This window comes from Pomacea canaliculata, linkage group LG8 (assembly GCF_003073045.1).
Source record: "Pomacea canaliculata isolate SZHN2017 linkage group LG8, ASM307304v1, whole genome shotgun sequence".
NCBI lineage: Eukaryota > Metazoa > Mollusca > Gastropoda > Architaenioglossa > Ampullariidae > Pomacea > Pomacea canaliculata.
The window spans coordinates 13,304,617-13,329,015 of record NC_037597.1 but is presented as its reverse complement, the minus strand read 5'-3'; the positions used below and the strand labels follow the sequence as shown (position 1 = coordinate 13,329,015).

The 24,399-nt window shown below is 35.7% G+C and overlaps 2 protein-coding genes across 3 annotated transcripts; one reads left to right on the top strand and one right to left on the bottom strand.

The window, feature by feature from the left end:
- Positions 1-71: 71 nt before the first annotated feature.
- On the bottom strand, positions 72-1,802 carry LOC112570103 (ADP-ribosylation factor 1-like). Its single transcript, XM_025248340.1, has 4 exons — positions 1,661-1,802; positions 1,202-1,384; positions 777-911; positions 72-487 (listed from the first exon to the last, which is right to left on the bottom strand). Exons 1-4 carry the CDS (start codon positions 1,740-1,742, stop codon positions 324-326), a joined length of 564 nt encoding a protein of 187 aa, XP_025104125.1. The 5' UTR covers positions 1,743-1,802; the 3' UTR covers positions 72-323.
- Positions 1,240-23,177, top strand: LOC112570102 (nuclear RNA export factor 1-like). Of its 2 annotated transcripts, none has more exons than XM_025248339.1 (22): positions 1,240-1,373; positions 2,065-2,189; positions 3,838-3,909; positions 4,249-4,363; positions 6,208-6,290; positions 6,506-6,573; positions 7,392-7,475; positions 8,861-8,968; positions 9,206-9,277; positions 9,427-9,496; positions 9,750-9,838; positions 10,150-10,257; positions 10,615-10,724; positions 16,918-16,954; positions 17,806-17,871; positions 18,353-18,513; positions 18,729-18,802; positions 19,447-19,565; positions 19,953-19,995; positions 20,792-20,925; positions 21,164-21,363; positions 21,944-23,177. In XM_025248339.1, coding segments are annotated over exons 1-22 (2,043 nt in total). In that variant the 5' UTR covers positions 1,240-1,371; the 3' UTR covers positions 22,047-23,177. The 2 variants fall into 2 exon arrangements, with proteins under 2 accessions (XP_025104124.1, XP_025104123.1); XM_025248338.1 differs by lacking the exon at positions 1,240-1,373 and adding an exon at positions 1,839-1,890.
- The last annotated feature ends 1,222 nt before the right edge of the window (positions 23,178-24,399 follow it).

Sequence of the window (24,399 nt, the reverse complement as noted above, 5' to 3'; positions counted from 1 at the left end):
ATTTCCCACTTCACATCACCATTCTTTTCAACTAAATTGCAAAAAAGAAAATGATCCTATTTTGCAGAAAAATACAATACAATATATGTCCCCATTTATCTCTGATCCAGCATGGTATTTTAAAGCCTTATTCCCAACACTAAATCTCACCCTAACCTAATATTTCACTGACTCTATCCCAAATCATGAACCCTGTCTCTGGTTTTAATACAGTACCAGAACACCCCAAACTCATACACAAGGCAAACATTAAATTCATCATTTACCTCTTTAAAAATCCAGACTATCTACTTCCTAAAGAATTTGTTTTTAATCTTGGATTGTCATTTTGAAATTATTCCACCTTGACACAACAAATTTTCCAACAACACAAGAGCATGGGATAAGTCAGTCTGTGAAGAAAGTCCAATGCCACAGACTTCACACAGCTTGGGGAATGGCACATGTTGTATTATATGGCTTTTAATCTGTTCAGTAGTCAGGCAACCTGCAAGTAATAGTAACAAAAACTACTTTAAGTGTGATGGGAGGAAAACAAAACAATTAGGGAACTTAATTCTTTTTTTAGACTTAATCTCTAGCTTAAAAAGTTCACAATAACCAAATACAGATTTTCATCTTTTTGCAATCCTCTAGTGCTGTGTAATGTACATGTTACAACTGTACAGGAAAAAAGAAAGTAAATTTATTATACTGTCATATAATTGCAGTTACTGGGAGGATGTTAATATGTCCTGTCACCACTAAGATAAAAATGAAAAAGAATTTGACGGCACCTTCTGAGTCCTGCTTGTTAGCCAACACAAGTAATGGTAACCCCAATAAATCTCTGTCTGTGACCAGTGAAGTTAGATCTTCAACAATGTCATCTATCATTGAAGGTTTTGATGAATCCACCACATATACCACACCTGTGTTTGAATTTATTTTTTATTTCAATTATTTTCTTTTTCATACATTCTTCCATAAAAATGAAAGTGCTTTTAATGATTAAACTACTTTTTTTTTTATTATTCCTCACTGTATTTAGAAGGCAAAATCACTCTGTGTAAAGTATAATGTTCTATTAATGAATAAGGTAAATCAATAATATGTAAAGAGGAAAATAGCATATATTGCAGGAACATGTTTTTTGCTGGTTTCTTTCTTAAATATCTTTCAAAAAAGCAGTTTTGCACAATAAATATTATTTCATCAGTACCCTGTGACCCTGGGAAGTAGCTGCGCCGCCTATGGGCCATTTCACCGCCTATGTCCCACAGATACATAAACTGTGATGTTTGAATTGCAATTTTTTCTACATTGAACATATCACCACCAGTCGGCAATGTCGTTACCAGATTTGGAAGACCAAGGGACCAAGCATACACAATGTACGTTTTTCCTGGAGATGTGAAAATGATTATCTTCAAACACATTTATACGTATTAAGCAAGTTTTTAAACATGTACATGCATATGAATTTTACGTGCTAACTTAAAATATAAAATCAATCTCAGAGGAGCCACAAAGTGATCTCTTAAGAGATTTCTTAATGATGATATTTTTTATCTGTATCGGTATTGTTTCACTGAATATATTTGTTTACATTAATTTCTTAGGGATTCCACGTACACTGTGGCGCGTCTTAGAATTACTAATAATAGATATGGATTCTTACCTGATCCACTAAAACCAAGAACGAGAATTTTTATTGGCGAATTTTTGATGGTGTTCTTATTGTTTATTGCACCACATCCCATTATTTATTATGGAATTTAAATTGAATTTTTGTAGGGAAAAAGTTCTGAGTTAAGCGTCCTCGTCATGTTAGCAACAGACCACTAAAGGGTGTTAACTCCAATGGTTACCCATGGCTAAGATTCAGCTTACATATTTGACTTTCAAGGAGTAGGTTTGGTAGCAGATGGTCGGTCTCTAAATCACATTAAATTTTTTCTTTAGGATTTCTCTTGACTTTATTATTAAGATCAGTATTTTAATACCACTCCACTATTAATGTGTTTATTTTTGATTGTTTTTTTTTTTTTTTTTTTTTTTTTTTTTTTTTTTTTTAATCGCAAGGGGATGTCACTCTCAAGTCGCCGCCATTTTGACATACAATCGAGGACTTAACATGCACAAAAGAGGTAGCAGTGGTGTCGACTTTTCTATAACTACGACAAGAGATGGATCAAGGTCTTTCGGGGGTAATTATATTTAAAATTTATTTTTAAATATCTAATTACATTAATGTGGACGTTTTTAGTTAAATCTATCATTTTCAAGTCATCTTGAAATACCCATAGCAGGGGTGTCAAACTCAATCATACAGGGGGACAAATCTCACATCATACACGAGGTTGCAGGCCGAACGTTATTATTTAAGCCCGATAACTTTTTACTGAATAGTAGAAAACTAAACTTTTTGTTATTTATTTTATTTAAACAAAATCATAATTAAAACAAATTTAAAGTAATAACAAAGCAGTTTTTGTTCTTAATTTACGTCAGAAGTGGACGTTTGACATCTTTTCTAGGCAACAAGTGTGTTTATGTTTGGAATAAGTTTCTGTGTTATGTAGAGTCTCAGTTTTCAATTAATTCAAATAAACAATTGCGTGCTCTGCTCTGCTTTGCTCAGTGCTATTTGCTATAACATGTGATGTTATTGCATCAGTATGGAACTCTCAAATCATATATACACAAGCAGCAATTATTTCAACACCATGGGTGGCTATTTATATTCGGCTGCTTATCTCTTTGGTGATAGTCATTCACTCTTGACGACGCGTAAGTGCCACAGGAACTGGACAGTCGATATTCCACATTTCGCACACTTATCATTCATAATCGTATGTATAATTCACTGTCCACAATCGTATGTATAATTCACTGTATCATGCAGAATTCGCTCCAATGATTCCAGTTCGTACGTATATACATATAATCCACAGTCCTTTGGGAAACTACACTCCCACCAACTTGATCTCCACAAGTTTGCTTCTCACAACTGAACGTCTGCTCGAGAAAGACTTTTGTTCACCAGCCTGCAGATTCAGAAAGTGATGAGTTTCTATTAGTCCGAGGTTGGGTTGCCTCTTTCTACACATGGGGTGTCCCTAGTCACCCTTTGATCTCGGGCATATTCAGGGAAGTTAACAGGTACTCAAAATCTTCGACCCGCTGCCGTGTTAAGCCAGTGTGTCCCATGTCACAAGTCAAATTTATGGGCCCCGCCTTGACCATCCCTTCAGGTCATTATCAGGAGCGATGATAACTTGACCAGTGCTATTGGTAGTCTATACAAACTTCACGAAAAGTAGAAAACACAGTTTCTACAATCATTACATCGGTTGCTGTGTTTGACGCAAACTTTTCTTTCGTTTGCACTTCTTGTCGCCAACCATTAACAATGATTAACTAAAATTCTTTCTCGGGCCAGGTAAATTTTGATGACGGGCCGGATGTGGCCTGTGGACCATTTCTTTAACATCCCTGACCCATAGTCACAACTACAGATTACATGTTAACATTTCAGCACTACCATTACTACATTTAACATAGTTTTGAGTCTGATATAAACATATAAGCTAAATTCTAGATTCTCATGATTCAGATTGATAAACATTAACAGCATAAAGTGTGCACACACACAAACTCACACTCTCTGCCCCCTCACCTCTGACAGTAGACTACCTCAAAATTCATTTATTTAGATGTCAAGTAGTTGCATAGAAGTGGCCGAATCGACTTTGGTTTAAACGTTACATTTTATCCAGTGGTATCTTCCATTTTGCATACATAAATATTTGTTTTACCTGTTTTCTTTATTTCTTTTGTGTTTTTTATTTTCAGACCATGATGACAGATGGGTTCCTCGTGGTAAAAATAACAGGCGAAATTTTAAGCACAAAGGCCATGGAAAAGGTAATTTTTTTATTGCTTACACAAGAGATATATAAATACTGTTAATTGTAACCCTATTTCCTATTTTTGTATGTTAATTCATGATTAAGGAATATTGTTTGATATGGCTGAAGTTTTGTTTCTTGCTTTGAACATGTTTGAATTAAAAGCGAGTATATTAGAATGATTACTGGTTGTGAGACCATTTTTTTCATTATTGTCATAATTGTGACTTGGGTTATTTATCATTGGAATGAGATTTCATGTCATAAAAAACTTGTAACAAACGAATATGTATGGGTTCAGTGTAACTTGTTCTGGTAAGTATGAAATAAAATGCAGTTAAATATGATTTTACAGGAGGTCGTAGTCGGGGTGGTTCATACAGATATAATGCTGACCAACGAACTCATATGACTGACCAAGAGGGCGATACAGTTATGGAGGGTGATGCCATTAGTTCCCGTCAACGATAGTAAGTTTGTTGATAAGTGTAGAAATGTGTTGTTTTTTTTCAAAACAATCCATTGAATTTGGTTACTTTAATTATAAATAAAAATAATAAGACTGAACCAGTTTATAAATTTATTTGTAGTACTAATTCTATATATATGTTCAGTGTCTTACTATGCATCGTTTACAGCTATGCCCACAAGTCTATGGGCTGAAATCACATCGCGCCACTAGGGCACTTGGAGGTCATCAGAGGTTTGCCCACCCTTTATGTGCCGCAAAGGTCGAGTCGCGTGTCTAATTGCGGTTGTGCTAACGGGTTATTCCACCCCTAAGTGTAGAAACAGCCCTCCCCACCTCTAACTCGGGTGAAACTCGCTAAAGGTGGCTGCTGCATACTTGATGCTGTATGAAGTGGAACGAAATCTTTTCAGAACTAGAGTGTTTCGCGATCAAACTAATCCCATTGATTCATGGGATAATTTAGCACTCTATCAACGAATAAGATTTCAATGTAATGACATCCTGGAGATCGTTGATGACAGTGGACTTAGTAATAACAGATCGGGGGCGCAATGTCACACCTACATTGCAAGTGTGTCTTGCCCTTCCTTTTTTATGCAACGGATGCTTTTCAGAATGTATGTGTGTGTTTGTGCTGATCTAGCAGGCTTCTCCCCCCAAAAATGGTAGGCCAGGTTATTATTAACCAAGTCACGAAAATCTGAGAAAAATACAAACCCTTCAGTGACTATTGCTTAGTTTTGACACAAGTTATGCTGTCACTAGTGACAGACTGAAGGCATATCTGCACAAATAATAAAAAGTAGAAGTACCTTACACAAATGTTTTATGTAAGAAGGAGCAGTATACACTGCTGCTGCTTGTAATACATGTTGTACAATGCATTAGTCGAGTCAACATGTATCAGGCTAGTTAGTATATTTGTCCAGTTCGCCTTTCTCGGCTTTTTATATGGTGGTATATTATCTTCATCTCTCTTCACTTCTATTGCTGACAATGACATAAATATAGAAAGGTGTGGCCTATTTCAGATGAATTGTAATGGTACAAAGTTAAGCAGAACCAATGTTGTCATTTAATCTACAAAGGACTTTTTATCGCTATACTCATGAGTGTTTCTCACAAACACTTGGTTCTTTTCAGTCAACGACACTGATCTTGCTGCCTTTTCAAATTCTATTTGCGAAAAAAACTAAAAATCATTGAAACTTGGATTTAATAGATTTTAATAGACCATAATACTTTATATACCACACACACAAAATGCAGCATATTTCAGCTTTTCGTCAAGAGCGCGATGCGAAAAGATGCTAGATGTTAGGGCAAACCCACGTGTGTACTGCAAGTTGGTTTGCACATGTGCACACGAGGCCACATATGCGAATGTCAATGGCCAGATAGCTGACAAGCGGTCAAACAGGTGACACAGCTCGCACACACGGCACTCACCTGCTCTCAGGAGGTTATAGGTTTAGCGACGCAGAAAATACCGGCACGATGTAATTTTGGCCCCATCAGATTTTTATTTGTGGTAAATATTAAGACTTAAGTGGTGTATACAACCTTATTGGTGTAAATTAAAACTCTACATAACAGAATTGGAAAATTATGACTTGATGTTGAGAAAAGTTTCTCAGTCATGTAGAATTTGAAAGAAAATTCATTTTACTTGAAAGCAATAAAATTAATTTCTGCAAGTCAAAAATGTAAATGCAAAGTTTGAAACCTAATCTGGTTTGATTAAAAGAGAATGTTTTAAAATAATATTGATATAAATGAATATGGTATATACTATTAAAATCTGGTATATCCTTATGTTCTGTTCATTATTTCATTTTCAAGCAATCCTTATGGATCAAGACCAAAGAGTCGAAGAGGTAGAAGGGACAACAACCAAGATCATGCTAGAGAATATCATGCACCAAGTAGGTACACGTGGGTCACAAATGCATTGATTTTTAATTTACCTCACTGCCTTTTGTCATTAACAGCAACTAAATTTATTGATGCATTTTTATGCTATTTAACCTGTAAAATCTGTTTCTGTAAATCTAGAATGTTATTAATGTACCTAAATGCATTATTGCTTTTAGAATGACCTTTCATCTTGCCAATTTCCTTTATAAATTTTTTTGTTCAGATGTCACTGCTGCAATAAGAATGGGTCTTCCTGTCAGTAACAAAGGAAAAACATGGTACAAAATATCGGTATGTTGATATCGGTATATAATTAAAAAAAATATTTGGATGTATATAAAAAGTGATCTTTAGTAAATGTTTTCCAGGAATTATGGTGAAGAAAGTTAAGAATAAGAACGACATGATTCCGTTGGTAGCTGTGTAAAAGATAGAAGGACCTAAAGGCAGGAATCTGAAAGATTCATCTTATGTAAAGAATAGTATGTAGAAGGTGGAGCCTGACCTCTCCTGTCTCATAGATTAGGTGCTTATTGCTTCTGGGAGGACTAAGAAAGATTTCTAGTCCAACTAGATTTAAACTTGCAACTTACTGCTTTACATTATGCACGGATCCTCAAAATAACACTTAAGTAACGAGCTTGCTTACTGTCTTGTGGGAAATCATTGCAGAAGTAAATAAATCCAAAAGAGTAGGATGCACCTCTTCTATTTAATTTGAAGGAATCAAATAGCTGTATAAAATTTTTAGTTGTAATCTTCTGGGTCTTCCATATAATTCACCAAGATACGGTAACCTTATTTTTTTGGAGATGGTGTCATCATATGTTAGCATATAAGATTGTATTTGACAATGTGTCATAAAATCAAACCTTACTGGCAGCCAAGCTTTACTTAAGATAATTGAAAATCAGTATTGAGTGACAGCAAGAGCAAAAACAAGAAAAAAAAGCCTAGGTTGATCAGTCGCAAAGTGCTCCTACAGTTCTTTGTATTTGCAGCTGAGAACAAATGTTTACAGGTACTTGTTTCTGTATAATTTTTTTTCTTTTAGATATGAATTGGTAAAAGATTTACCTGTTATATTTAATATGTATATATATTTGCAGATACCAAATACAAAGCAAATTGATAAAGCCGTCTTATTAAGTCTTCTTGGAAACCATACTCCAGGCCCATTAAGTCCCATTGAGGTAACCATTAACCATTAGTGCTGTGGCAAGTTTTTAGTGAATTTTCTTATTATTAACACCTTGTTTTTGTTTTTTAGCTGCTGTAGACTGATAATAATAATGATTTATATGATGCTTTTCCAGTAATTTGCTCAGAGCCCTTTATATAACTAATATACAGACTGAATCATTAACCATGCACCCATATTCGCATATAACAAACATGCTTACTTCTACACCACACACCCGCTTATACACCAAGTACAGACACGTGTAATGCATGCTCGTGGTCTGGCCCTGTGTACATGAAAATCAGGTAAGGACAACTCCGTGTATCAGCTACTCGCGGAGTGCTAGTCGAGACCAAGACACATGTACGGCCTATTGGGATTTAACATGCACAGAGCTCGAGTCGGTCTCCATTAGCTTTCCACAGTTGGCAGTGGGGACAACTATTTTTAGAAGCAGCGAAAACCTGATGGTGTTTTTGTGAAGGTAAAGGAAGGCTAACTACTTCCTATCATCACCTCATTCTTCCTTTACATCGAGCTGTTGTCTCTGAGACGTCACCTACTTAATTAGGAAGTCATTGTCTCAAGGTTAGGTATTTGACCCTATTGTAGTCGAGGTGCAAACTGAATACCCCCAACACATTTTAGATTAGATTATTGCCCGGTCGGCACATAGGGCAGCGACAAAGGTCCTCCACTTTTGCCTGTCCTGGGCTAGATTCCCCACAGTACCCCAGCTGAGGTTTAGGGTCTTCATGTCTGCGTCCACAGTTCGGCGCCAGGTGATCTTGGGCCGGCCTCGCTTGCGTTTTCCTTCTGGAGTCCAGTGTAAGGCAGCAACACATACACATACTTAAATCTGCATATATATAAAATACCCCCCGACACAAACGCACACGCTGATATTTGCATAGATATATAATTCCCCCCCCCCAACATGCACACCCATATCTGCTTATAAATACATGTGTAGCCCCCACCACTATACACACTCACAACCTCCTATCTGCTTATATATATATAAACTACCCCCTCCCACCCTTATGCATATGTACTCATATTTGCTTGTATATATATAAATCTTCCCCCTCCACACACATACACACATTCTCTTAATTCTTCTACATTACCGTCCGCAGTAATAAACTCTAATAAGGGTTTCAAAGGGTTGATTAAATATATTTTTAGCACCTAGCATCTAAAATAACCCTACTGATATATATGGATAAATCTTTTAGATATGCGGGTTCAGATTTACAACCTGGTGTTTTGACAAGCATGGTATTGTAACAAAATAATGATAGCTATGCATGGCTCTGCATGGTCTGGTAGAATCATTGTGTGACAGTTATATCAGAAAACCTAACTTTTGCAAATAATGGGGCTCTTTTTCAGTTTCATTATGAAGGACAAATGGCGGTATTTCATCTGAAAGATCGTGACATCGCTGAATCATTGAGAAAGATCAACAAAACAATCACAATGCCAAACTCCAATTTCAAGGTGGGTAGATCAGTGATCAGAATAATCTTTTTCTCTTTTGAGGTAGCAAATGAGCCCATTTATTACAGTATATAAATTCAGTTTTTCTCATGTTCATTAATGCATAAAGGCTTTTTTGGTTCAGAAAAGGTGTGTATAATTGACACTTTGTGGTCATTAGTAATTTGGCAGTTATGATGAGCAGGAAGCTTTGTCATTTGAATCAGATGAACTTACCATTGTCTTTGGGGTGTGCAGATTCCAATCACTGTTTCCCTTTCTGGTCCTCCTTTGCCTACAATGGATGAGGCAAAAGAGCAAAGTCTGAAGGTATTACATCTCTTATTTATTTTGAAATGTTATCACAAAGAAATGTGGTTCCATAAGGTTTGGCTTTAGTTACAGAATTTTGTTACTCATTAGTTTCCATTTTATTTTGGATGTACTTTTTCATCAGTGCAGTTTTTTTTCACTTGCAGACTGTGATGAGTCAGCGGTATGATCCTTCTGTGAAAATGCTTGATCTCAGCTTCCTTTACAATGACCCAGGTGAGTCACAAGATCTCTTTGTGTGATTCTTTTTATTTCAACTGTGTTTTTCAGTGCTGCCACCTTATGAGCTTTGGAATAAGTGTTCACAGCTTGCTGCTTAGAAATAGGAAGGGTCCACTTTATTTGAAAGAATTGATATTCAGAAATACTGCGGAATGATATGCATGCATTGTTATGTTAATGTTTGTTAACACTGTAAGGTACATGTGTTCCAAAATGATGTATGTTTAAAAAATGTTTTTTTTCACAGGTCTTGTTCAGCAAGACATATACCTTGCACTTAATCGTCATTGTGTCATGGCCAGTGCTATAAAAATTATAAAAGAAAACATACCAGAAGTAAGTATCTTATTAAGAGTTTGGTGCTTGATAAAGTAGTATATTGAAAAGTTTTTAAAAGCTTCTTCATCTGATAACCCACATTGGTACTACTAGAATATTCTGCAGTCTTCACCTTTTTTTACATCCCTCTCACTGATCACAGGACATGCCTTCGTGACAGAGTGTAACAAGTGTGTCTGATGTTTTTGATCTCTTTAATTTGTACATTCTTATAACGGGTAATTTATAGTTTATGGACATGTATTTATGATTGAAATAGTTCATGATAGCTAAGGAGAGCATAATACCTTATAATGATTAATGTCCAGCTGGCAGGCTTGAACCTCAGCAACAATCGACTTCTGTCTTTGAGTTCATTGCAAGACCTGGTCAGCAAAGCCCCATGCTTGATATCGCTCAATCTCAGCTGTAATCAGGTCAGGTTATGATAAACCATATTTTGAAAAATAAATACTTTTTGACATGCTTTTTTTTTCTTCCTTAAATTTTTATGCATATCCTTTCAACATTCCACTATTTTATTTTTTTAATGGTAACTGTTTTTACCCATGTTGTCCAGAAAATACATTGAAGATGTGCTTAATATAAAAAAATCTGTAATAATATGAACTATACTTGAATCTTTTATGCATTGTTTTGAAAATTATAGTTGGACATTTATAATATCAAAGGAGATATTTGGTACTCTACAAGCAACAATAGTAAACTAACTACATCTTAAAGAGCTCTTTAAAAAAGTTAAGAATTTCCTACTTGGTTCTTTGTTGGTACAGTTGCGTGACCTCACAGAGTTGGAGAAATTAAAAGGGTGGCAGTTGCAAGAGCTTGTGCTGACTGGTAATGTGTTGTGTAACACTTACAGGGACAAGCCTGCATACATAAGGTAATGTTTTTACTTAATGTCAAACAATAGTTTTACCTGCTGTACTAGCTGATCTAACTGCTGAGTGGGCTGTTCAGAGCCTCAAACATATATAAGTAAATATGGTGGGGGAAAAAAATAAAACGAGCACATCTACAGCTAAAGAACAAGAAAGGCGTTTCTCTAAGCTACTGATCTAAACAGAAACCTGTAGTCATTTGATTGGGTAGCTTTTTTTTTCAAATGCAAAAGTTGTAAAGGCCAAGTATCTTTTTATTTCTTGCTCTATATTTCAAGGCATATTTTGATTATGCAAAACTTTAGTTAACTGTCTATTTTGCTGCAAATGTTAAATATTTAATTGAAAATATTGCTTCAAAGACCTGCTTATAAACTTGTTGACAATTTTACTTGAAGAGATATTGATTCCTGATGCTAGTCATTATCTATCAAACATCTGTTCCCACAGACTTTCATGGTTAAAGTTCAGTGTTATTGACACAAACTGTTGTAATAAAGGAATACCAGATGTCAGCATCTTTCCTGGTTGAAGTTTCAGTATTACTGATGTAATGGCATCAATATCTTTAAAATCATTTTCGTTGCTTTTCTTTTTTTGAAGTACTCAAAAGGTTTTCATCGGATCTAAGTTTTTTTCCTATATTGTCACTTGTCTGGTTGCAGCTGTCAGGTTTTGTTTCACTCAAATGATAGCTCTGCAGTAGGAATGATCATTTATTGTAAGACCTTCAACACATTTTTGTTGAATAGGATCTCTTTTACTCACTCTTCTTTACACATCACTGTGTATGTGTATGTTGTAAGGTGCCAGTGCATTTGAAACCATTTAATTGCTGTTTGTTTTCCTATTCAGTCAAAGCCTTCTGTAGGACTATTTTTTGGTTTGGTAGTAATTCTGCAGTAATCAGACTCAACCATATTATCAGTAATCATAGTCTTTTGAGCATATAATTCATCTTGATGACATTAACGTTTGTCATCAGTTTTATATCTTTTGCCAGTCTTTTCTTGACATTCAGATTATAATCACTTCTCTCTTGATGAGTGTACTCATTAAAGATGAGAGAATTTCCTTTTTTTTTTTAATTCATTATTTTTGTCTCTGAGAACACTCTCTCTGAGATGTATAGAGAATAACTCATTGTGGTACAAAAATATATTCTGTACCATTCACTGAGTACTGTCATGTAACATGTTTATTGTAGTTCTTATTTATATAAAAATAGAGGCAACAGTGACCCTGTGACCATTTTGATCAGTCTATCACCACTATTTTGTATTTATTATTCTTAAATATCTGTGCAAATGAAATTAGAAATTTCCTATTTCATTTCTGATTCATAATTAACTTGAAACATTCCCAAGTTGATCATGAAAAAAAGGTCACCACTTTCTCCTGACCTAGTCAAAGAATTCCATTAAAAACACATCTATTTCATGGGCATTACTCCTTACACCAATCAACATAGTTATATTTTAGTCATTTGACTGGTCCACCTGCTCATCTTTGCAGATTTACGACACTCTCCATCTTTACTGTTTGTTCCCTGATTCCTGATTATGTATTCTATGTTCTTTTACTATTATTATTGTTTCTCCTTCCATCCTTCGTGTTCTGTCTCTATCTCCTACTTGTCTTAATCACTGAGAGCGTTCTCCTTCGTGAGCATGATTATGCACTATTTAAATCGCACATTTATTAATATTATTATTTTGCCACAGAAGTATACCAGCTGTTGCCTTTCTGTCAAGCTTTCTGGCTTGGAAGTATGTCTTCTACAAACAGCTTCATATTCTTGTTTTCTTCATGCTAAAATGTTCTTGCCTTTTCTTGATTGCTCTGCAGTTCCCTTGATGACTTTCATATTGTGTGATCTTTTTTCTAAAGATAACCCTGTTGATAACACTTCTTAAGAATGGTCAAATATCTTATGTTGACCTATCTGATAATGGTATAGAAAGCCAAAGCTGCAGTTGCTTAACTATCTTGGTTGATAGAAGATATTCCCCTTCCATCCATCAAAATCCTTCTTATACAACTGTCAAGACAACATAATGATTTCTTTTTTTTTGACTTTCAGAAGGTATTGTGTTTCATTAGCTGGTGAGATTTTTTTCATCTTAATGTACCCATTGTTTACATTCCTGTCAGGGTCATCTCCATAAATAATAATGCAGTGTTAACTGTAACATCCTCCATAAATGACAATGCAATGTTAACTGAGCTGTTTGTCTCTGTCTTTACAGTCAGCTTTGTACTTTGGTGTCAAATGTATAATGCGCATAAGTTTGTCAGTTTGTGAAAGTGAAAATTTTGCTGCATGGCAGAAGTTGATTCAAATTTTTTTAAAGCAACTTAACAAGCACATCCAGCTAAAGCAGTTATATAATCTTGTCATTTTGACAAATTGTAAGCATTCAGGTACAGCAAAGCTGTGGTTCCACATTTTATTCCACTTAAAATGCCCCAGTTTCCTGTACTAGGTTAATATAACTTAATGGTTATATATTACAGAAGTATGTTTCAGTGATGTTATAAATGGCCCATAATTCTTGCTTTTACCCAATTACCCAACCTTCATGCCCCTGTATCATTCTTTTGATTTAAAAGTACTTTGCTAAAGCATCTGTTAAATTATCCCCCTTAAAGTATTTTTAACAAAGAGTAATTAAATTAATGCATGTAAGGTTTTCATATAGCAGTAATGTAAAGTTTTTCTTGTGATAGTACTGATTCTTAGGTACATTTCACTTCAGAGGTTTCATCCACTCAGGAAACACATGCGCATTCCTATACACAAAGAAAAGAGGAAAATGAATTTTAAAAGCATTGCATTAAGGAGAGTTGAGTTTTAAGGGAAGGAGTTTAAACGACCTCCGCAGGTTTGATGTTGGTCACAGGGAAGAATATGGCAGGTTTGTATATAAATAGATTCACCGTCTGGAACAGCATTGATGCTGTCAAGGAGGAGAAGGGGAGGGATGCATCAGATGAGTGTGATCAGCACCAGGCAACATTTGCCATGGATGCTCACAACATAATCAGGAAAGAGTCTAGACCTGCTTGCTGCCTAAAAGACTGTCACAAAAGGGAGAACAATTCTCCTTATTTGTTGCCAAAACTGCATTTCTGCTTCATCTGTAATGCCACAAAGCATCCTTATTTCCTTTAGAAAGGATTGTTGCATTTATTATGGTGGGAGTTAAGAACTTCCAATGACTGTGAGTCCTTGGACCACATTTAACATAGATAGTTGGACATGAAGATTGTTAAAGGTACTTAGCTTTTATAGTGCTTGTCACAATGGCTAGTTTTCTCTCCTTTTTTTCTTATATGAAAACTTGCATCTCCCACTAACCCACATCACTACACATTTTATTGTGGCTGCATTGTATAGTCAATAGCAGAATTACTAACTCCAGATGTCAAAGACACAATGGGGCACAAGATAGACATGGGAAAGATATTGACAAAATGCAACTTAGGATGCACAAAAAGGCATGCAGGAGCAGACAGAAAGGAAAAAAAGATGTCTGATAAAAGACATGCTGCAGTGTGGCAAATTTATATGAAACAGCAGTCAGAGCACAACAGTCGGGACCTTTCCACCTGTTCCAGACGGCAATAACATGGCTGTATTTAGTATGATGAAATTTGAAATACCAGCTCTCCTTTATGCAAGCATTTAAAGTACTTGGAAGTAGTGTGTAGGTTCTAAATCTGAAAACTGTTCCTAAAGTCTTCCACCTTACTTATTAATGAGGGGGGATGATAAATATTTAAGTTCTTTTAATTAGCAGTTTTATAAGGTATGGAAGACAGTTAATTTTTCTGATGTCCTTAAACTGTTGCTAACTTAAATTGTGCATCCTTGGCAAGTCATAGTTTTCTTGGTCCAGCATTAACCCATGCTCCCTATTTTTCTCTGATTTAGATGTGTATTTGACACATTCCCATCCCTGATACTGAAATTCATAATGCATCTTGTAATTATTAGTCCTGTGTGATGTAAGTTATCAGTGCTTGTTCAGTTGTTGCAATACTCAGACCACCACAGTACAAACCTGGTTAAAACTTCATATGATACCTTTTTACTTATACATGATCCCTGACCCTGTAATCTCCCCATTCATTCCGTAATAAAGTTTTATCTCTTCATCCTTGGACTACTGCGGCTGTCTGCTCTATATATTCCTCTTCGTGCATCAGGTTGCACATAAGGCCTCAACCAGAGTCCACCGATGTCGATCGGCTGAAACCCGCTCCAGGTGACCCCATGTCCAGCCCTTTCCTTTCATCTCTCTTTCCACTGTTCTTGTCCAAGTTTTCTTTGGGCAGCTTCATTTTCTTCAGCCGTCTGGAGTCCATCGTAGGGCGACTCTGGAGAGGTTTGCTGTCTGCTGGTGAAACGCATGTCCAATCCATCACCAACACCTTTGTTGAACCTGCGTGGTGATGGACTCGGTTTCAGTTCTTCGGTGGAGTTCTTTGTGGGTGATGGTATTTGGCCAAAAGATGTTAAGTATGCGCCTGAGGTATCTGTTTTGGAAGACGTCAAGTCTGTTACTGATGACTGTCTGCTCTGGCCACTATAAATCATCACTGTCTATTACTGCTCCATTTTCATACAGAATTCCTTCTTTAAGACTTTTCTGTCTTTATCTAAACCATGGATGGGAGAGCCTTGGCATAACCCAGACATTTCTTTGAAATAACATAATTTTTCATTTTCTTTTCACATTGTAAAAGCTTTTTGACTAAAATCTAGCCACTAATCTATTGGAAAATGATGCAAAAATTTTTTTTATCCATTTCTTGACTTCTGTAATGTTTCACTTTGTTACAGCATTCTTTCAATTAAAAAAAAGTAAGTACTCTGACTTCCTTTAATCAGTGATTGTAAAATTTCATACCTTTCACTGATGACACTGTCAAGCCTTTAAATAACTTTACCAAAGTCTTCTGGTGAAGACAGGAACAGTAACTACTGCTGTTTCTTCCATGTCCTTTTTCTTACTAAAACTGAAAGACATTTTTTAAAACTGCATTTACATTTGGTCTCTCAAGATTTAAAAAAAAAATTCTTTTATTATTTTCAACTTCATTTAGCTCATTTTACTGCATATGCTTTGGAAATGATGGAAAAATACTGCCATTTAGTTCACATGGTGAAAGCAAAATATGGTTCTTCAAGACACCAAGCCTTTTGCTGACAGTGGTTTCAAATACTTGTTTTCTTCTAAACTGTTTCTGTTGTGTTTTTTCCTTCTTCCTCTTATAGAATTTAGCTTTTTGGCACCTTATCCTAAATGTTGTAAGGCAACTCTCTCCTAGATCTTTTTTTTTATCAGACATCATTTCTTTTGCATTTGGAGGGCTCTCCAAATACACTCCTCCCCTTTCTCTGCTCAAAAAAATGAACTTGTGCACAGTGCGTATGCCTTGAAGTGCACCTAAATTTTTTCTTTTTCAAACTGTGTATGAAATTAGTTTTTATAAGAAGTCTTTATAAGAAGTGAAAGTTGAGGTTTTACCCTGCTTTCCATCTTCACAGTGTGTGAGTGAGTGCATTGGTGGAGAGAAATCTGCCTGGTTAAAGCTAGGTCTCATCATATCCTGTATAGGCAGACAATTCCTGTAGCATTTGTACTTTTTTTCTAATTCTAGATTTTGAGCTTTAAATCTGGTTGTAGACTTCAACTTTTTTAAAATCACTTTTTGTGAACATAAAGATTTTCTTTGCTGTCAGAGTGGTTTTTTTTTTTTTTGGTCCTTTGTTTAGTTCCTGGAGATTTGTCTTTTTCTAGTAGCATTATGACTTGTTTTGTATGACAAAACACCACACTGTTAGCTCCACCTTCTTCTTCTTGTTCCTGTTCGCCCCCAGTGGAGCATAGGGCCCCAACCACACCCCGCCACCGGACCCAGTTCTGGGCATCCCTTTCCAGTTGGGACCATGTCATGCCAGCTGCCTCCACCTGTTAGCCCCATCTAGTGCTTATAAATCATTTCGATTTCTGTCAGGTACTGTAAGCTGTCATTTCCAAGCATCTGGCTTAATACCAGTATTTTTCTTCTGCATCTTTACTTGCTTGTCTGGTGGGAACAGATTGAAATAACTGGCTTTATCCCACATCACATTTTAACACTTTTTTAAACTCTATTTTTGTGCCAAATGCCATGTGGTTCCAGTGCTGTCAGAAAAATATTTCCCAAAGTTACCAAACTGGTAAGTAACTTTTTCCAGTTTTTCACAGATATAACTTTATAACTTAAAGATGAATGAATTCAAAAACATGTTGAGAAGGAAATTTTTCTCACTATATTTCACTTTTTATATAATTCTTGATATTCTGATAATGCATGAAGAGAAAAAAAGGAATGATTTATTGTCTGTGGTTCAGATATGAAGAAATAATGGTTAAATTTTAAAAGATTTATTGAAATACTCGTAGTTGTTTTCTGGTTCACTGCAGTAAGCTAGTATAGAATACCTTATAGAATTTTTGCAATGCATGATGCAGTCTGGTAGAAACATTTGTTTTTGAAAATATGTGGACATGTGCATGTGGCCATACTCTATCTTCCCCTTTCCCTCAACATCAGATTCAAATAATAATGTCAGATGCTAGAGCTAATCTTTCAACCCTCTCTAAATCAATTGCCTTTACGAAGTCCCCAAAATAGATCTATGTGAACAAAGTGTGTGTGGTTAGGAGGGAGGGTCATTTTATACCCTTATTTTAGGTGAGTTCATTGTAGTTTTTTACCCCCTTTTGGTGTGTTTCCCTGTAATTAGGAAAAGATCAGTGTGACTTTTGTTTAAAAACCGTATGTATCTATAATTTGTATACTTTTTGGTGATTTTTTTTTTTGAATTCTCAAACGGATTAAGGTCTTTGTCAGTAAAGGAGTTCAGTTCTTAGCATTACTGCACTCCGTAGTATTTCTTGCCAGTTTTCAGGCTGTGCTTATCAGCAATATTTTTTTTCAACAAAGGCTGAAAAGGATTGCAGTTTCATTAGTTATTGGAGTAAGATTTTGTTATGTTAGCTATAGAACCAAACATTTACACTTCAGGATGGAAATGATTTGCCCCCACCAATAACCTTTGATGTGGAGAGAGCAGTCATACCCCCATCAAAAGTAAGTATTATAAAATTTAAGTACATCAAAAATTAATAGAGGCTACAATTATTTGTTTTTGTATTATTGATAAGAAGTGAAGAAAATTAGCAAAATGTTAAAAGGTGCCAGTTTAAGTTATACATGACTTCTTACATGCCTTTATGAAAAGATAACATGAAAGATGGAAAAAGATGATGTAAAACATGCAATGTAAAACAAGTATCATATGGTTTAGTTAACTGCACTATACATCATATTTCTGCAGTGCAATGCATGTTGGATATATTCAGTATCATTTTTAATTACCATAAATACCAGTAATCCTGCTAAATTGTATGGACATTTATTCTTTTCAGAGGTGGAATCATGCTTTAGCTACACTTCATTGCATTAAATTTTGTATTTAAACATAACCATAAGAAACTTGTGTAGACAGTGAAGTAAATAACAAAGTAGCAAGACATTGCATTCTTCATTCAATTTTATTTTAAACTTCCAGGGCTCTTATTTTGTGAATGATGAAATCCAAGACCTTGTGGTGAAGTTTCTGAAGGAGTATTATACATTGTATGACTCTGATAATCGACAACCCTTGATTGATGCCTATCATGAGCATGCAGTGTTTTCACTTACTGCTAACTACAATGAAACAAATGACAAGTATGTGTATTTAGTTTTATATATATGCATATGTTTACTCTCATATATATGTATTACACATAGAACACACACATGTAAATTGCTTTAATAAAATATCTTTTACATCAGTAGTAGATGTTTTGTGTAGAAGATGTCTTTTTTTTTTTTAAAGGTTTTTAAGGGTGACTTTATTCATTTCTAAAATATATGAAATAAATCTGCTGCCATTCTCACAGACAAGCAAGCCTGAAAGAATACTTGTTAGAAAGCAGGAACAGCCTGAGGAAGAAAGGTTCAGATCAAGAAAGAGGCAAGTATATGCTCACCAGTTTCTTACAGAGGCAGTTATACATGGACTACTAATACCTGAAGCTATTGAAAACATGTGGCATGGATCATCTTGTATGGAAAGAAAGATTTGCAAAAGATATGTTGCAGTTGTTTAGGACCTGTTTGAGGTTTTCTAACTTATTATTATTAGTAGTAAGTTGGACACGAGATCTGTCAACCAGACCATGATTTTCTGCCACAGTTAACTGTATTTCTGTCAGTCATCCATTAAGTCCATTAAACTAATACATGAAATTTGTAATAAAACGGGGCTGTTGGTTTCACTGTAGCTAAAACGCCTGTCTCCACAACAGTGAGAATAAGGTATCAAAAGTTCATATCTATACTTTCTCTAAATTAGACACCTTTTGCAGGGCTGACCATTGAATGTTTTCTCTGGGTACTTATGTTTCATCCACCATGTGTGTGTATGTGTGAGTGACTTCATGTAAGCACCTTTGCTGGGTGGGATGACACTCTATAAATAAACATGTATTATTAAAGCATTTAGAATGTTTAGTAATGACATTAAACATATAAATCAAAAAGGAAAAGAATATAATTTCAAAAAGGTCTATGTGTGAGCATTTGTTCATTTGACATTGTTAAAATATTGTTTAACAGCTCGACAAATGGACCGCTTACTAAAGAGAGGACGATTGCCTGTTGTCTCACAGCTGTATTCTTTGTCACGAACTACACATGATGCCAGCTCCTTCATTGTTGATGTAAACTTTGTGTCTGTAAGTTTACCAGTAGGCAACATCAATTTTTTTTAAGGTGTAGACTTATCTTTTGTAAGCTTAAAAATGAGTAGACCCGGTAAAATTTTTGCTACCCTATATTTGTGTGTTCTAGTTTAATGCTGGATTATTTTAGAGCTTTTAACTTTAGTCACCAAGATGTGTGCATGTGTGGAAGCATATATGGGAATATAAGTGTCTATCTGTATGTGTGCTTGCATAATATATGTGGGAATGTAAGGTGTCTATCTGTATGTGCTTGAGTAGCATGTGGGAATGTAAGTGTCTATCTGTATGTGTGCTTGCATAAAATGTTTATTTTTATGGATGAATTGGTATTCTTACTCCAGACTCTTTAATCTAAATGTGACAGTGGTTCTTTTTCAGTCAAGTTTGCTGAGCTTCACAGTGAATGGCCTTTTCAAAGAGAGTAAGAGATTTTGTTCCTTTTTATGTGCCATCATGACTTTAATGGCTGGGCATTGGTGTTGAGGTTTTGTTTTACAACTTAGATAAACACTAAGCAAATAAAAATAAAAACGTAACATTGCTATTTTTTGTATAGCTGGCATCATGTTGCCAAATTTACACTGTAGGGTAGTGGCTGTTGGCATGTAGATATTGGAGCCACTGCTCCACATGGGTTGTCACAAGGTAGAAGAAGGCGTGAAACTAAAAATTTGGATTTGTGAAAGTATTGCAAGAAATAATTTTAACTACACTGCATTTATTCCTATGTCCGAATGTTTGCAACTCAAATGTTTTGTAAGTAAGGTGGCATCTGCACTTTTTTTTCCAATTCAGGACTGAGCAAGTCATCAACAATTTTGTTTAGTGGTCAAGAGTTTCTTTACGCTGTGGGATAACAAAAGAATCATGAATAATGTAGTCTTGAACCAGAATTATTTAACTTTTTAATTCTCTATTGAATTTACAATCAAAATGATTTATCACAATCTCATGCATTGATGCATAAATCAAGGGGGAAGTTTTTCATTTTCTGACTATGGCAAATTTTATTATATTGTTTATATTTTTTTATCCTTTACTGTGTTGTGAGAAGGAAGATGGTCTACTCTATGAAAGAATTTTGTTTTAGTGTATAATTATATTAATATTTATGCTTAAGAGTTTTTAATGCTGAGGCAAAGCAAATGCTCAGTATTTATGAATTGTATGACAGTTTCCTGGATGTGAAAATTTCCTTCTCTAACCTTTGATTGCAGCTGATAATAAAGCAGACAAACCCCCAATCCGTGCCTTTAGCAGAGTATTCGTCACCGTGCCAGCCGCAGCTGGTGGCATTCTCGTCACAAATGACATGCTTACAATCACAAATGCCACACCAGAGCAGACCCAGGTATATACCACAGATTTTCAGTTAGTAGACATGTGTTCTTTAGTTGAGAGAGATGTAATGACTGTCATAAATAATGTTTGATTTAGATACATTGTACATGCAGTATTTACCATTATTTACATTTGAGCCATGCATATGCAGCAAACATGAGCCCATGAAAAGTGCTGTTTATGATTCTGCACAAATATTTTTATAACCCTGTATGTCCTTTATATAAAAAAAGCATTTTATCTTGCAGGCTGCCTTCAAAAATACAGGACCTACACCATCCTCAAGTCCAGTGTCATCCAACCCCCCACCTATAAATACACTCGTGCCACCACCTAGCACAAGTGGGGCATCATTGCTTCCAGCCAGTGTCGCCACCCCTGAAAGCCAGCAGCAAATGATTCTGGCATTCAGCCAGAATTCAGGCATGAATGTATCTTTCTCTCAGAGGTAAGAAAGTGGTTTTAAGTTTGTATCTTTAAAATGTAACTTATATAAATGATCCCATGGGATTGAATCCTTGTTCTAAAACTGGGGTATGGAACTTTTTTTTTTTTTTTTAAAGAACAGAGGTGAGGATAATCTGGCCAATGGGTTGTATAAGGCCCACAAAATCAATTGGTCTGACTGGTCAAGGCAGTTGCAGGCAGGAATTGAAATTCAGTAATCATAACAATAACATAAAGTACACGATGGGACAGACACCTATGCTTTTCATCAGCTGCTTGTGGTCTATTATAGTGACTCAAAGGAAGTCGGTGCCAGGCAGGCTAGGGGCGTACATGTTGCAAGTATTAACATGCCGTGGGGAAACTATGGTTTGACCAAAAAGGGCAGGCTAGCATTTCAATTGATAATTTTCAATGGCCCACAAATGATAACATAAATATCCAAATAGCCCTTGGAGGAAACGTGTTTTACCTTGATCCCTTCCCTTCAGTTTTTCTCTTTTTAGAAGTATGTTTTATATTACCCCATCCCCATCTTATGCATAGTCAGCACATTTTAACTCTTTATACTTACTTAACAGATGCCTGGTGGAAAATGGCTGGAACTTTGAGAAGGCTGCAGAGGTTTTCACCACTCTCAATTCTCAAGGCAAGATTCCACCAGAAGCTTTCCTAAGAACATGAAAGAACTTGAAAAAGAAGAAAAACCTTGAAGTAGCACCATTTTGGGGTTAGGTGGAAACCGGCACAACAGCAGCAGCTAGGATACCTTCTGGATTGCTTTACATCCAGATATGTTACCCCTACAGAGAGGAAACCTGACATTTTGATGTCATGTCATGGATCCTATAATATGTGAAATAGTTGAATAATCTTTGTTGCCTCTGTCACCTTGACACTTTTTTTTGTCTTGTGCAAGTATGTGAGAGTGAAAATGAACTGAGAATTTTTTGTTGTTTTAAGTACATGTAAAAAGAGAACAGGCATCAACTTTTGAAAATTTAAAAAAAAGGTTTGTTTTATATTTAGGTCAACAAAACTGTGTTTTTATAGACGAATTCATACTCATGGTTGATTAAAAGATGCCCATTACACACTCCCCCTTTATTTTTGATGTAACCATGTGATTTACTGATACTTTAAAAAGTGTTATTTTCTACTGTGCGTTGAAGGCTGTAATCCCAGCTTAAGATTCATAATAGATTTTTCATCAGATGGGTTACACGTTATAAAATGTAACAAAACAAAAAGTTTATGGAAAGCAAACCATCTGTGATACACTATGGGAATTATTGCACACAGTATCAACTTGAGTTAACTTGTGCACACCTTTTTTCCGTTGCATGTGTTTGTTTATGCTTGCACATTAGAGTGTTTGTGTCCAGGATGTTTTTAAAGAAAAAGGCAGCCATGGTTTGTTTATTGTTGATTAGCCTTGTACAAAAGCAGTTGTAAAACTACATATTCATTTACAGTGACATCAGATATTCTGGTTTGGATTTTAATTTGAAGAAGCAAATAGAGCCCTCTTGTTTGCTTATTTTGTAATATACTTTTATTGATTGTAGTTTCCTGCTACTATCTTGTGACAATGGACATCAAAGTCTAATACTAGATAAAACTTTTACCTGGCAAGTCACTTTGCACCTTGTACTGTTCTGTAATGATAATAAGCCAGTGTAGAAGTTGCCAATAATTGTGTTAACATTCACTTTCCACAATGTCTCTTTGTAAGGCAGGCAAAGAAGAAAAACTGCCAAAATGCTTTTGTTACATGCCCATATGAAGCATGAAATAAAAGTGTAAAGAGTTAAACTCTTGTGTCTGCATAATGCATGATATCCTGTATTGAGGAGAAAGATAATCACTAAATTATTTTTGTACTCATGGAACACCAGCTTGTGTGTTTAAAAAAGTAGAAAAAAAAGTTGGAGATTAGAAACCATGTTAATTATTGTATGACGGTGATGATAAGTGTATATATATAACACACATACAGCTTAAAACCAGGATTTCTTAATGTGGTCTGCGTGAACGGCGAGTAGGGCCGGGGAGGTAAGATGAGGTGCTAAGTCTTTCCTAGATTTCTAAAATGAAAGGGTCTATCATGAGCGCTCACACAGCACTGAAGCTTCACTGGTTTGTATCGGGAAGACTGGACTCAGCAACAGATCACTGCCGCAGGAACATATTTGACAATGTTTATATTTTTTCCCCTTGAGTAAAACTGTATTGATAAGGCAAGTATTTCTTAAATGTAAAGTTTTAGTTTTGTATAAACTCTCTGCTATGGTTTCTTTACTGGCTCCTCCTTTCTCTATTTTTCTTCTCTTATCTGCTCACACTCCTGCTTGAAACTTCCCCTCCTCCTCTGACTCGCATTCTATCCATTCCTACTACACCGTCACATATGGACGACGTATGTTCCTCCGTGTTTCTCAACAGCGAAACTCTTCCATATCGCATTAGCTAATTCAAATGCGCACAGAAAACATGTTTAAAGTATTTTTATTGAAATATGCATCAACGGTACTAATTGTGTTACTATTATACATTAGCACAATTTAAGTGTTCAGTAATAATATTTATAAGCATTCATTTCGTCCTCACGTTTCATATATCGTTCTCTATATGTGACACTGACAAATTTGCAGAGCTTGCTACATGTGTGTAAATCCACCCTTTGGTGAAAGATGCCAAAGGACTAAGTTCTCTCTCACACACGCACAGAAGCGTTAGCCAAACAATCTACGGACCAAACAGCTGGGCTCAAGAGTCAGGTAGAACAAGAAGTACATGGACACAATTCCGAACGGAGTCTTTATCGTGCGATTGTCACTAATTGATCTCTTCTGTCCCGATTGAATAAAAAAGCGCACCTTGATGCTCTTGATCGTTTATTTGGTTCCAAACCTGTCCTGTGAAGGAAATGGGTATCTCCATTTACCTGAAGGAAGGCGGATGGAGTGGATTGGTCTTCACCTTCTGCATGCTATGCCAGTCCGTGCGGGCATTAGGCTATGGGGATTCATTTACT

Coding starts and splice junctions, on each gene's coding strand:
- LOC112570103 (XM_025248340.1), bottom strand. CDS start 1,742: ATGGGATGTGGTGCAATAAACAATAAGAACACCATCAAAAATTCGCCA. Junction 1,385..1,660: donor TCTTGGTTTTAGTGGATCAG/GTAAGAATCCAT, acceptor TCACATCTCCAG/GAAAAACGTACATTGTGTAT. Junction 912..1,201: donor CTACTTCCCAGGGTCACAGG/GTACTGATGAAA, acceptor ATTCAAACACAG/GTGTGGTATATGTGGTGGAT.
- LOC112570102 (XM_025248338.1), top strand. CDS start 1,853: ATGGCTAAGATTCAGCTTACATATTTGACTTTCAAGGA. Junction 1,891..2,064: donor ACATATTTGACTTTCAAGGA/GTAGGTTTGGTA, acceptor TTTAATCGCAAG/GGGATGTCACTCTCAAGTCG. Junction 19,566..19,952: donor TTGATGTAAACTTTGTGTCT/GTAAGTTTACCA, acceptor GTTCTTTTTCAG/TCAAGTTTGCTGAGCTTCAC.